The 14,937-nt window shown below is 40.0% G+C and overlaps 1 protein-coding gene across 4 annotated transcripts in view; it reads right to left on the bottom strand.

The window, feature by feature from the left end:
• Positions 1 to 14,937, bottom strand: part of MLLT6 (MLLT6, PHD finger containing) — a 139,962-nt gene that overhangs the window by 64,319 nt on the left and 60,706 nt on the right. For all 4 annotated transcript variants that reach the window (XR_014494094.1, XM_083376275.1, XM_083376274.1 and 1 more), the window contains exon 8: positions 9,280 to 9,378. Coding sequence is in view for 3 of the 4 variants with exons in the window: in XM_083376275.1 (XP_083232401.1) it covers positions 9,280 to 9,378 (99 nt within the window). In the remaining variant the exon portion in view is untranslated. The remainder of the gene's footprint in view (positions 1 to 9,279; positions 9,379 to 14,937) is intronic.

Below are 14,937 nucleotides of genomic sequence, written 5' to 3'. Positions count from 1 at the left end.
TGGAGTGGCCCAGTCAGAGTCCTGACCTCAACCGGATTGAAATGCTGTGGCATGACCTTAAGACAGCGATTCACACCAGACATCCCAAGAATATTGCTACACTGAAACAGTTTTGTGAAGAGGAGTGGTCCAAAATTACTCCAGATCATTGTGCAGGTCTGATCTGCAACTACAGGAAACGTTTGGTTGAGGTTATTGCTGCCAAAGGAGGGTCAACCAGTTATTAAGTCCAAAGGTTCACATACTTTTTCCACCCTGCACTGTGAATGTTTCCATCTTATGTTCAATTAAAACATGACAACAGCTAATGTTTGTGTAGTATTATTTTAAGCAGACTGTGTTTTTTTATTGTTGTGACTTACATGACGTTTAGAGCGTGTTTTATGGCCAATTCATGCAAAACTCCACGTAATCCCAAAGGGTTCACATACTTTTTCTTGCAACTGTACATATGCCCTACATGAGTTCAGTTAGTAAGTAAGTAATTTGATTTCAGCGAGCTCATACTGAGTGAGGATAATTTTTAATAGTCCAATGATATTTGCCTAGCAGTTAGTACTTGATGATCAAAGATTGCCATTAGCAATGACTTCAGGATTTTGGACTGGGATGAGTAAAATCAGCCTGGTTTTATGATTTTCTGTCAGTCATTAAACAAATTACATAGTTGTTCAATGAATCAGATTCCCTCATTAGTTTTGTTTATAGGTCATGTAAATACATGCTAGTTGCCAAATTCTTGGATTTTGGTCACATTTATGAACACTGAGATGGTTGTAAGTGCAAGGACCAGTTGTAAGTAACTTTTTCATAGTTCATAACCACTAAACAAATGATTGTAAATCAGGGACTACCCATATATAGCAATAGCACTTACTTATATATGGCTTCACAGTGCTTTACAGGCCTCTCTAAATGGTTTTCAAATGTCAGGATATTGCCCCCAACAATCAGGGTCCTCATTTTACTGACCTCAGAAGGATGGAAGGCTGAGTCAACCTCAGAATCAAACTCCTGGAGTGAGCAGTGAATTAGCCTGCAGTACTGCATTCCAACCACTGCACCACCATGGCTCTATATAGAACCAATCAATCCATTTTTCAGCTAGTCTCAGTCACAAAAATATATATCTTACTATCACCTTTACCTAATTTCTGTAACTCACTACCAACATATAGAATCATGTTCAGTACAATTGGAAATAAAGAACAATCTGTTATGAATCTGAGTATATGTGGGGATATGAATATTTCTTTGAAATCATATTTGCCTTCCAGAATCTTAAGATTAAAGATATATTGTTTTACATGCTTAGGAAAAAACTTGAATGCATTTAATTGGAAAATGTGATTGATCCCAGAAAAAATTGCACTAATACAATGTAATCCTGACTTGTTTCAAGCCCCTTGCCTCTGTTGTTGCAGTAGGCCTCTCTGTGGCCTCACCTTTGTTCTGACCTAGAGATATCCTGCTGTTTGCAGTTTTAACTCTGGGCCCCTTAACAGGTTGTCTTATGGTAAGGCATAATTTTCTTAATGGCTGATTTTAACCCCTGATGAGATTCCTAAAGCTAGAGTCATGGTGGAACATAAGGAATCTCACTCTAGTCCATAATATTAAATAATGGATACTATAGTACAGGATAACAGAATTATGGAGAATGGAGGAAGAGAAAGAGTTTATTTTACTTTCTGAGCAACACCATTTCCAGAAAGGCTGAATGGTACACAATTGACCTATGAGACTAATAATAAATGTTAGGTTTTTTGCAATTATTATGTAAGTACCCAAAATATAACTGATCATAGCACAGAAATACTCTCGCTTTGTTTCTGTTTTGCAGTGACTAATAATTTCTGTCCTTTAATGTATTCCGTTATTTTCTGCTTCTGCTGAATGTAGTCACATTCATTTTAGTTCATTAACTTTTGATATATTCTAGTACATTTCATTTTGGGGGGTGGGGGGTTGCTTCTTGAATTTGTAAGATTTGGTCATCTTCTCTTTCTGAATATTATTATTGTCAGATCTGTGAACCACTCTGATTCTTAAGTCCCATATTTTCTCTGTTGTTTCTCTTTCTTCTTTGCTGCCAGCCTGAAAACAGGCTGGATTTCTTAGGAGAGGCTGATCTGAGCAGGTAATGCTAAGCCTGAATATATCTTTGTATTTTAGTATTGCCCTGTTCACCGCCCTGAGTCCTTCGGGAGAAGGGCAGTATACAAATAAAATTGTTGTTGTTGTTGTTGTTGTTGTTGTTGTTATTATTATTATTATTATTATTATTATTATTATTATTTTCGCTAAGTTGTAGTTCATTTAAATATCTTATTTCATTGCTTTTTCTGCAAAGTATACATTTTGTAAAACATATTTTCACCTATTCTAGGAAATGAAAGTGAACAGAGAACCTACTTTCAAATTATCTTCAACTCTAGAAGGAAAGGACCTACTTTTTTCAGTGTCCAAAAATAATAGGTTCAGGTCTTAGACAAATTCACATCCTACAAAGTGGTAGTGCATATATGAAAGAGAAAAATATCGGTACTGTCAGAGTCTGTTTTGATTGTAGAAGGATATAAGTGAAATAAACAAATATATATTTATATTTTTTCTCTTTCTTATTACCTTCCTTCCCAGTCACTTGCAAAAGATTAGAGTAAGGGATGGATGAAGTAGCTCCCTCTGGCAGAAGTAGGGACACAAATCTCACAAGTATATGAGCAATCACAAATGTATTTCAGGTCTACCCTTTATATTTAAACAGCAACTAATTATCGTAGTTCTTATTACTACTTTGCTTAGAGATTGGCTAACTCATCATAATCATAATAGTAAAGTTGGAAGGGACCTTGGAGGTCATCTAGTCCAACTCCCAGGCAGGAAACCCTATACCATTTCAGACAAATGGCTGTCCAATCTCTTCTTAAAAACTTCAAGTGTTGGAGCATTCACAGCTTCTGGAGGCAGGTTCGTCCACTGGTTAATTGTTCTAACTGTCAGGAAGTTTCTTAGTTCTAGGTCAACCATCCAGATGCTGGGAAACTTGCATGAAAGGATGGGTGTTCTCATCAGTTCATTTTCTGGGCCTCCACTTATTTATAAAAGATCATGAACCATCATCAAAGAACAAACACTGACTGACTTATAGTTTTGATGGTTAGACAAGATATATTATAGAAAGAAGAGTTATGTTGTAACCACAGAGTAAGAGATAAATTTATAATTGTACTTATAACTGCCATAAAGAATATCAGAAACTTCTCCAGTATGAGCAAAGTTGATATTTTGCCTTTGTATCACAAACTTGGCAATTGAAGGTTGGAGATTTGAAGTAGGAATGTCAGGATCAGTAATGCTATTGGAAAACAGCTGTCTTAAGCTCTTGAACTCAGGAAGCCTAATTGGAAAAGTGTAAGATTAGGAGCTGAGGGCAGCTTTTTGTGTTCATTTGCCAGCACTTTGACTTACCAATGTTTTCCTTGCTGCTTATTAGTGCTGGTGATCAGAGGAAAGATTAAAGCATCTTGGTAAAATGCAGCTGTGGTTCACAATGAGTAGCAATTTAAATTGTGTTGTGAACCAGATGAGAAATCTTTGGAGGTCAAATAGAACCCCAGAACCTCAGATGCCCAGGTCTAAAGCTCTCATAGGCAACCATATATCCTACAAATATTTTTAAAATTTATAATTCTAAAAAATCCTGCCTGCTGGCTAAGCAAGCTGTTAATAATGTTCGGTGGGTACTAGGCAGTTGCCCTGTATTCTAATATCCACTGTATGATATCTAATAAATTGTGAAGTCCTTGGTGCTCTGCAAGCAAACAATTTTGTTAGTTGTTTGCAGACGCATAATGCCTGCAAGAAAGCAACCAAGTATAGGGAGCACTAAGGATTCCACAATTCATCCCTGAGCTTTTAATATTCTTTTCTATTAGATCTAATCAATTGCCTGCAATATTCTTTGTGCCAGCAATCATCATAAATAAAATCTGTGAAAAATTTATTTCTAGATTATTTATAATTTATATTACTTTAAACTAGAAAATGTTACTAAGGCTAATCCATAAAAATATAGTAGTGTTACTATAGATGTCGATCTATTGCCCATTGACATAGCTAGCCACTTAATCTTTATAAAAATAGTTTTAATTCATGCCCATCAAATGCTTTTTCAAGCTGGAGAAGAAAAATAAAATAAATGACTAGGCCTCTTTTGGACAAACACTCTGGCAACAGAATTAAATTAAACCAACTGGCAAAAATCAGATTGGGTTAATCCAATTAATTTAAACTGGTTTAACTAAGGCAGATGGCAGTTTCCAGAAATTATTCCAACAAGAGTAGCAGTAGGATTCCTGAGGTAAAATAGTTTATGTATATAATAAGGGAGAGTGAGTAGGCTCCGCTGGCAACATTCCAGGTTGTGTGTGTGTGTGAATTCCAAATGTTATACAAACAGAGATGAGGCTTCAAGAACCAGAAAACAAATTCTGCAGAAATTGTTAGCATATAGCTTCCAGCAGAAACTTTGCTGCTGATAAGTGGGCCCATAAACCTAGTGATAACCACAAGTCCTTTATTACAAAGGCACTCCTTCATTTTACAACACTGTCTTTTAGATTTGTTTTTCCAAAAATCACCTTTGTTCACCTTTGAGAGCTGTATGCAACAAAATTTCATTTTGATGTATGCCGTTTGGTGTACATTCAAAGTGACAATAAAGTTATTATTGTTTGTTGTCATTGTTATTTAACTTTAGCCATACAAATGGTACCATTTAATGCACACTTTCACATTCCTGAGAAAAATATGAAAACTGATTACCTTTTTAAAATAAATCTACATATATTGTTTAATTTTAGATATTTATATTAGAATAAATGTTTTTGTAGTTTTTCTTGGTTTTACGGTACTCTTGTATTTTCCTTTGTAAAGCAAAATTATAAATATAAACAATTAAAACATTTAGGCTTATGAACTTCTTTCAATTTTCTTTCAGGTTTGGTCTTTATTTTTCATGAAAATATGGTAAGTGTACATAAAGCTCACTGTAATGTATCTAGTAAATTAATAGGCTAAGGCAGGGGTTGAAGTCCACGAGTCATAAAAGAGCCAAGGTTGCCTACCCCTAGGCTAAGGGAACAAGATGGCCATTGATTAAGTCCAACCTATATGCTCATTTGGCTATTAATTGTTGTTTTTATGACAACATAGAAGGTTATGCTAACTATCCAAACAACTGCTAGCTCACTGACTGGAAGAAAGTTCACAGAAAGGCAGCAGAGAAGTAGAAAGGAAAGGAAGGACAAGAAATTATGGGCTGCATGAAATAACCTCAGTGGTAGGATGGGCCAAAAGGAAAAAATGCCACTGAGCTAGTCCTAGACTAAAAGTACCATCTAAATCAGGCATACACTCAAAAACTGGGGAATTCCTTCTGCAAGTTAATCAGTCCCTATCTTCTAGAGCAGGGGTGTCAAACTCAATTTCATTGAGGGCCGCATCAGCATTGTGGTTGCCCTCAGGGGGCCGGGTGGGTATGGCCAGGGTGGGCGTGGCCTACTGCATGGGCGTGGCTAGAGTGCGAATGGCCTACTGGGTGGGCGTGGCCAGCTCTACATCGTTCTCATCAAGGGTGCCTATGGGGGCCTGGGCAGGAGTGGGACAGATCTGAGGGTCTCTGGCAGAAGGAGGGTCTCTGGGCCAGGGCCAAGGCTGTGGGGGCCGTTCCCTCACTGTTTCCAGGATGGCTTCGCGGGCCACATGAAACCACTTCGCGGGCCAGATCTGGCCCCCGGGCCTTGTGTTTGACATGTCTGTTCTAGAGAATGGGCTAGCCAGATCCATCTTTCCATGGCTTGGGAAGTAACACATTTCCGAAACTGTGTTGGAAGCCAGCAGAAAATCTGGAAGAAAAATCTAATGTGAATGAGTGAATCTAATGTCCTCCAAATGTGTAAAACAAGAATTCTGTCTACCACATCTAGAGAGAGCCAGAAAAATGCCCTTGGAGAAGCAATGTAGAGACATATACACAAATATGCTTTAAGCTTGGGAAAAAAGCAAACAAGCAAACCATATTCAGAAGAAACTCAGACTGGTTCTGCCATAATTCATGGGATATAAGAGGGAGGGCAGGGAAAACAATGGCAGGCTTTCAAGATTCTGTTGGTATAGCCTACAAATATAGTTCAAATCAAACCTGAAGAGTCAGTTTCCTAGTCTGTCCTGCCTCAAAGGATTGACAACATGCTAATAGCCAGGGATAAGAACTGTAGTCCAATGCATTTGGAGGTCACCACAATGGGGAAGTGCTGGCTTAATAGCTTTTCTCAACAATGGGCTGTTTCAGCTGAGGGACAGCAGCAACATCTGGAAGTTTAGACCAAGCAACAGATATGGGACGGGGATTATTAATTCAGCTAAATCTTTCCTTGTACATTTTCCAGACTCCATGTCCCATTCCATGTTTTATGGGTATGCATAAGCAGCCATTTTATAAATTCATCTCTCCAATTCCAAGTATGTCTATCAGCAAATTAGTAAAAGAGAGAAAGCCTCTATTAGCAGATCTATTTGGAACTAAAACCAAAGAAAAACTACAAATCTGTAGGAGGGTTTGTTTTGTGTAGTCATCTAGTAAGATGATATTCAAATGAAAAGAGAACAGTTTGCCAGTTTCATAGATTATGTTCTCTCATTTCTGAATGATTTTATTGTCTTATTTGGCAAATATCCTAAATTTTCATTTGAAAGCCTCAATGCTCCTTTTTAAAGATCCATTATAAACTTGTGTTGCAAGGAATTTAAAAATAACCCTTTGCTGTAGGGCAAAAATATCTTGCTTTTTATCTGACTGAAACATCAAGTTAATACCTCAGGGCAACAGTGAATGTATTCAGGTTTCTTGTAGCAGGATTTGGGGATAAAATATCAGAAGCCCTGGATGTAGGAAGGACTGCTCACTACATTCTGAAGTAAGCAATGTAATATATAGTATCATCTAAAATGGCCTAAAGTATATCAGTATAGGATCTGGAATTTGGTACCAGTGTATTAGATTTGCCATCAATTTTTAAAGGCTAGGGCCTATTTGCTCTAAAGCAGTGGTTCTCAAGCTTTCTTCACCATGGACCCCCCTTTAAATACCTTTTGTGGCTACAGACTATGACCACAGACCCACAAGATTTAACTCAAGATTTAAATCATAAAATTTCTTCAAGCCTTCGTGGACCCCCTTTGATGATATCATGGACCCCCAGTGGTCTGCAGACCAAGGTTGAGAACCACTGCTCTGAAGCACCTTCTGTTCTCAAACTGTATGCATTTTGCATATTATAAGCCTTTTTTTTTACAAGTCAGCAGACATAGTCATCCCTTCTAACCCAAATCAGGAGTGGCCAATTAACTCTTTGAAAACAAACCATCTCCTATAATTTAAAAACAACAGGAGAAACCTTGTTGTGAAGTAGGCATGAATGGAAACAACCAGCTGCTTAGAACTACTGAAAGTGTTCAACCTATGATATTCTAGCCCATCTGAGAACCATCTAAACATTTCCAAGCAAGTGTCTATTGAAGAGGACAAACAAGGAATTCTTTACAGGTAGTCCTCAACTTACAACCGTTTGTTTAGTGACCATTCAAAGTTACAACAACATTGAAAAGGGAATATGGGATAATTTTTCACGCTTACAACCAATTGCAGCACCCTTTAATCATGTGATCAAAATTCAGACGCTTGGCATGTGTTTATGGCAGCTGCAATGTCTCCGGATCATGTGAGCCTCTTTTGCAACCCTCTGACATGCAAAGTCAATGGGGAAACCAGATTCAGTTAACAATCATTCATTAAACAACTGTGCAAAAGAAAGTTTATAAAATGAGACAAAAGTCACTTACTCACTTGCTTAATCATGGAAATTTTGGGCTCCATTCTGGTTGTAAGTCGAGCACCACCTCTACTTGACTTATATCAGATGATGGATACAAGTACATAATTAGGGCATTTGGGTGATGTTTTTATGTACATCTTGTCATCTCAAAGCCTATCATGGCAGTCTGCTATGGATGCTGCTGTTTTCAAGTCAAAATGAGTTTGAAAGCTTAAAACTCAAGAAACAGGTAGGCAGTTTGAGAGGGTCTATTGCTTGTAGTACACACAACTCCTGTAAATAAGATTGTGCGGGATTTGTATAACTTCCAAACCCTGCCAAAGTCATTTGGCCTGAGGTGACAATAGGACAAAGGAGACTCAACTGATAATGGAAAGCAATACTTCTCAGAGCCACCTTCTACTGTATTTCTTTTCAAACCTATTACCTATTTCTAGCCTAAATACCCCAGAAAGCATTAGTTCCACATTATGCTTCAGGGCAAAAATGTCTGTGTCCAAGCATGTAGCTATTTCAAATCAGATTAAATACCAGAGTGGCAGGACAAAGGAGCAGACTGAAAGATGAGTTTTTACACAGAAAATTTCTTTCCAATCCTTTCTTGAAAAAAAGGATGTAGAAATGAGATTACTCCTAAAGGTTTTATATGTTCTTATTTTGCCTGATAATGGTCACGGCTGATATAGAGAGGTAATCTTAGGTCTGATCCTGGCAAACAGTGGCTGCACTTCCCTCCTCGTTTACAAGTGGACTGCAAAAAAGACGAAGAGAAAGCAAAACTCTGCCATTAAGTTATTACTGCTATAAGAGGCTTGAACTGGCACATGTGCTTCGAGAACGAGTTAGGACATGCTTCTAAAATCACTGGAGGGCTCAGCTTAGTGATTGTATCATAGCAGCCAACAGCTGCAAAATGGAATTCTTGTGACTTGGAGTTTGCCAGGCAGTGAGGAAGTGGAGGGTAGGGAAAATGTAAGCAATTAAAACCGGAAACAAATTGATGTGGAGTAAGATTTTCTTTTCTTATTTTTCCCTCTCCTCTCTCTTATCTTTCTTTTCTTCTGTTCTTAAAAGAGCGCTCAAGAAGGCTATGTATAAAATTCTTATTCTGCACTTAAATTTAAAGAAGAGTGAATTCTCCAATGTGGAAAATCATTGTTTTTTTAAAAAATCAACACGTGTTTGCTTGCTGCACAATATTTTTAACAGCTATAGGGAACCCAACAGTATAAAGACTTGTGTGATTAGTGCACATCCAACATCAACTACTGTATGAATATACTTGGGCAAAGTCTGGAGTGGACACAGACTGGCTGCCACTATATATATAAAAAACCTCTCAGATCTCTGTTATAAATATCTTACACGTATTTCTCATTACCTTCTCAGTGACTATGGGTGTGGAAGACAGTGTGAGATTTGTGGGTGATTCTGAATGCTTCTTGTGCTTCTGTTTAGGCCTTTCTTTGTCTTTTCGACTCTGTGAAAGAAGATCAAAAACACAGCTAAAGTTTTGCCTTTTCCAGCAACAGGTGAGAAAGTACAAGTAAGGGAAAGCTAATACAGGCGGAAGAATATGTTATCTCAGAAATAGTTTTTGTCCTTTACCATCCATTTCAGCCTTGTCTTCGCTCTAGAGCATCTGCAAATATATATATATATATATATATATATATATATATATATATATATATATATATATATATATATATATATATATATATATATATATATTCAGCAAGTCTGCCTTATGGTCAGAAAACTCAAAGCCACAGTAGGCTAAAAAAATAAAAATAAAGATGAGGAAGAGATTACTTCTCACAACCCTTTGCCACCTGAGGAGCTACAAATGTGACTTTTTTATATATAGCCTTAATTATATTATGCCAAAAAAAATTCCTTTGGGCAATGCAATTTGCAAAAATCAGACAATGCTCTTAAACCTGCTGAGGTTGCAGCAAATTGATTGGTTAAACTACTTGGTGAAGATGCTTGTCCACGACAGTCTGTGTGAAAGAGCTGATTCTTCTTGTAAGACTTTAGGATACTTCCAAATAAGGTTTGGACAAATTACATTTGTGAGGCAGCCAATTTGCCTTTGGGGGATCAGCATTTTTTTTCCCCATGTGGAAGACTTTCAGTTTTCCCTTTAACTGTGCCCTGGTTAAAAGAAGGACGTGGTGCTGTGAATTTCAATTTCTATAATACGTCAATTCCTTGAGTCATTGCTAATTTTTATTTTTGGGAAAAGCTCAGTAATAGAGCTTAGGCCACACATGAAGAAAGAACAGGCAGATTATGTTGATGCCCTGTGCCTAAAAATTGTTCCGTCATGAAACTACATTATTGCACTAGTACACGGGTCAGCAACCCGTGGCTCTGGAGCCACATACGGCTCTTTCAGGCTTCTCCTGTGGCTCCCAGTCATCCTCCGCCATTTGCAGAGAGAGAGAGAGACAGAGACAGAGAGAGTCACTTGCGCTTCCCTTCCCTTCTCTCTCTCTCTCTCTGTAAAAAAGACAGTGGCCTCATGCTGTTCTCTGACAAGCTAACAAGCTTATTGGGTGGGGATCCTGCCTTTGCTGCGTCTCTACAGGAAGCAGCAGAAAACAGAAAGCAGCAGCTCTCTCTCTCTCTCTCTCTCACACACACACACACAATGAGTGGAGGAAGAGCACTGGCAAACCAAGGACAGGAGAGGCAGCCCAATAAGAATGTGTGTCAGCTTGTTGCAGAACAGCTTGCCAGGTAAGCAGAAGATCGGAGAGAGGGAGAGAGTGGGAGGTGGAGAGAGAACTCATGCACAGCAGCCTCTATTTCTTTTTAATTAAACTTTTCAATCAATTTCTTCCCCCCCCCCTCGCACATGCACGGGTTTTGGAGATCCCTGTTTGGTTCAGATAGACAATGACTCAGAGTGGTTCACAACAAAAAGAGTTTATTCAATACACATAAGTCAACTGACAACTGTCAAATGTTTCAGGCTTTTATACTAGAACTGTTTAAACTGTATCCAATCATCGGTCACTGTTTTCCCGCTTCTTTACACATTAACCAATAGTTGCACCAGAATCTCCCGCTTCAAAGAACCTTCTTTGCAACCTGCTATTTGCATGTTTGCAACTATCTACTGACATAACACCCCTTACCCCCCAGTTGTTGTTATTTATTGACATAGTCTCTTAAGTATTTGGGTGGCCTGTGGACCCTTGAAGGATATCTACAACTTTGAATACCTACGTCATTGCTATCAGATTGTCTGCTTGGCTGGCTTACACTGGTGGATCTGGACTCTAGAATTGTTGGCTCAGATGCTTCTCTGCTAACAGGTTGTGACTGTTGTTGTGATTGATGTTGAAGTTCAGCTAATGCGGGCCTGCTTAAAGGGGGCAGTTCCCAGTCGATTTGACTGTGTTGTTGGTTAGCTGTGGATGCACTGGTTTGAATTTCTGCTTCCCCACTACCTGGTAGGTTGTTATAATTAAACCGTGATGCGATGTTCCCCCCGTGTATACTTTGATCCCCCTCAACTGGCATGCTGCCAATAGTTCTCTTCCTTAGCTGATCTATATGTCTTTTGCTTACCCTATTCCCTTCCCCCTCAATAGTGTAAGACAAGGGCCCCATTATATCAGTGACCACCCCTGGGACCCATTTGTCCCCTTGTGCATAATTCCTGGCCCAGACTAGATCTCCAATTTTGAATGATCTGCTGGGAATGTCCGGTTCAGCACTTGATGGTAGTCTGTCAGGATGTAACCTGTCCAGTTTGGTGGTTAGCCTTTTTCCCCACCTCATTTCCGCCGGGCTTTTTCCGGTAGCCGTGCAAGGGGTCGTATGTTGGGTCAGCAAGAATTCTGCCAGTCTTTGGTGCCAATCGCCACGGATGATTCTCTTTAATGCTTCTTTGGTGGTCCTCACGTTTCATTCAGCCAAGCCATTGGTGGACGGGTGGAAGGGTGCTGATGTTGCGTGCCTAATCGAGTTGGCCCTGAGGAAATCCTGGAATTCAACAGAGGTGAATTGGGGCCCATTATCTGACACAATTACATCAGGTAACCCATGAGTGGCAAAGAGGCCCCTTAAGACTTGTATTGTTTTACTCAAAGTCATTGAACTGACAGGAATTACCTCTAGCCATCTAGAGAAACTGTCCACCACTACTAGAAAGGTAAACCCTTGGAAAGGTCCCGCAAAATCAATATGAATCCTAGACCAAGGATTCCTGGCCAATTCCCACTTATGAGTATGCGTGTGTTGTAGCTCAGGTCTAGAACGCTGACACAAATAACATCCAGAAACACATTCTTCTATGTCTTTGTCAAGTCCAGGCCACCATAAGTGACTTCTAGCCAATGCCTTCATACGTACTATTCCAGGGTGGCCCTCATGTAACTCTAATAATATTGTGGATCTATGGATTTCAGGAATGACAACACGGTTGCCCCAGAGAATACATCCCAAATGGGATGATAGTTCATCCTTCATTCTAAAATATGGAACGTACTTGGCATCCGGGTTAGTACTTGGCCACCCACTAAGGACCCAGGCCATGATTCTTTTTAGGATATTGTCTTTATTGGTGGCCTCAGCTATCTCTTTAGCAGTTAAGGGGCATTCAGGAATGTCTTGTAAAGACATGATTTGTCCCACAGGAGCAGGGTCTTCCTCAATGTTGTTTAATGGCAGTCTGCTAAGGGCATCTGCATGCCCCATTTCCTTGCCGGGTCTGTGTTGAAGGGAAAATGAATATGCTGAGAGGAAAATTGACCACCTCAGCATTCTGGGCGACATTATTTGGGGTGTCTGTTTATCAGTGGTAAACAGTCCCAATAATGGTTTATGGTCAGTGAGTATGGTAAAGTTCCTACCATAAAGGTAATCATGGAACTTTTTTACTCCTGCCACGATTGCTAATGTTTCCCTATCAATCTGTGCATAATTCCGCTCTGCTTTAGTAAGCGTCCTGGAATAATATGCGATTGGCTTTTGAACACCATGACTGTCCAAGTGGCTGATAACAGCCCCCACACCATAAGGTGAAGCATCGCATGCTAAATAAATTGGTTTATTTTCAATAAAATGGGTTACTGTTGATTGGCTAGAAAGAATATTTTTTAATGTTTGGAAACTAACTCTATGTTTGTCAAGCCACTGCCACGGGGTTTTTTTATCTAAAAGTCTATGTAGAGGTTCTGCTATAGCAGCTTTGTGTGGCACAAATGTGTGGTAAAAATTAACTAATCCAAGGAAGGCTTGTAATTCAGCCTTGTTTTTTGTTTCTGGTGCCAATTTAATTGCCTTGATTTTATCAGGGGTAGGATGAATTCCATTCTTGTCTATCCTAAATCCTAAAAATTCAGTAGATTTAACCCCAATACAGCATTTCTCCTTTTTTAATTTTAGTCCAGCCCTCCTAAACCTTTCCAATACCTGTTCCAGACGCTCAGCTAATATTTCTTCATTTCTTCCAGCTATAAGAACATCATCAAAATAAGGGCATACACCAGGTATGCCCTTTAAGGTCCTCTCCATCACTTCTTGGAAGATGCCTGGAGCTGCTGCAATACCAAATTGCAGTCTGTGGACTCGGAACGCCCCCTTGTGGGTAACTATCGTCTGAGCTTCAGCAGCCTCTTCAGAAACAGTTAATTGCAAGTACGCCTGCGCCAAGTCTAACTTGGCAAATATGGCGCCGTCCTGTATCGTGGCGAGGACCTGCTTCACCGTCGGGACCGGGTAAGCGTGTTTTTTCATTCCAAGGTTCAGGGTGGCTTTGTAGTCAGCGCAGATCCTCACATCCCCGTTAGGTTTAAGGGGTGTGACGATCGGCGTTTCCCACAAACCACCCTTGACTGGTTCTAGGACGCCTTGGCCTACAAGGTTATCGAGCTCGGCCTCGATTTTTTGCTTCAGGGCGAAAGGCACCCTTCGGGCCTTAAGCCTGATTGGTTTAACCGACGGGTCTAAATTAAATTTAATTGGGGGCCCTTTGTATTTACCTAAAGACCCATCGAATACGTCTGCGAATTCATTGCAGACTGATTCGAGGGTCTTTTTTTTAATAACTGTGTTTATTCCCCCTATCCAAATTCCCAGGGCAGGGAACCAGTTAAGGCCTATTAAACTAGTCCTATGGCCTTCAGTAACTATTAAATCTAATGCTCCCTTAAACCCCTTATAGTTAACACTAAGGGTAATTTTCCCTTTAATTTTTATTGGGGTTTTTTGGAAGTCGGTCAATTGGATTTTTGTTGAACTAAGTGGAATCTTTCTGCCGCTTTTTTGTTCAATTTTTTTAAGGGTTTCACTAGATATTATGGACACTGAGGCCCCAGAATCTATTTCCATTTTGCAAGGAATCCCTTGCAATTGGACTATAATTTTTAATTTTCCACCCGGGAAATTATTAATTTGTTCCTTCCTAGCATGATTGACTCGCGCCACCTCCCCGCGGTTCGGAAATTTAACCCTAGGTCTAGGGGTCTCTTTGCCACTATAGTAAGGGGTTACCTTACCTTCGGGCCAAACGTCGACTTCATGTAAGCGATTGTCACGTGCACGACCCCTGCATATGGCTTGAATGTGGCCGGTCTTCCCACACAATCTGCATCTGGCGGTACGGAATCTGCAAGTTGCATGGGGATGATTGCCCCCGCAGCTGCCACATCGGTTGTCGTTGTCGCGCGGTCTCGTTGCAGTGTCTCTCAGTTGTTGTTGGGTTGCGGTTGCTTGTCGTTGTGGTGTTGTGGCTTGGAATCGGCGGTTCGGTTCAGGGCCATCGCTTCGGGATGGTTTTGCCGCCATTTTTCCAAACCGTCTAGTGACTTCGGCGATGTCAGCTTCCCATTGCTGGTCCACCTCCCCACAGTCCACAAGGCCTTCTTGATTAATTTCGGCAGACGCAGCCATGCTATTGCGGGGGGGGTCGCGATACCCGGTGGATTCGTAAGTCAAGAGTTCGTCCAGTACTTCTTGCAAATCACCGGTGGGCTTGGCGATAATTCTATTTTGTAGTTGCTCATCTCGCAAGCCTAGT

Source organism: Vipera ursinii (assembly GCF_947247035.1).
Source record: "Vipera ursinii genome assembly, chromosome: Z".
NCBI lineage: Eukaryota > Metazoa > Chordata > Lepidosauria > Squamata > Viperidae > Vipera > Vipera ursinii.
Note: the sequence above shows the minus strand (reverse complement) of the source record. Positions and strands in the feature narration are given on the sequence as shown.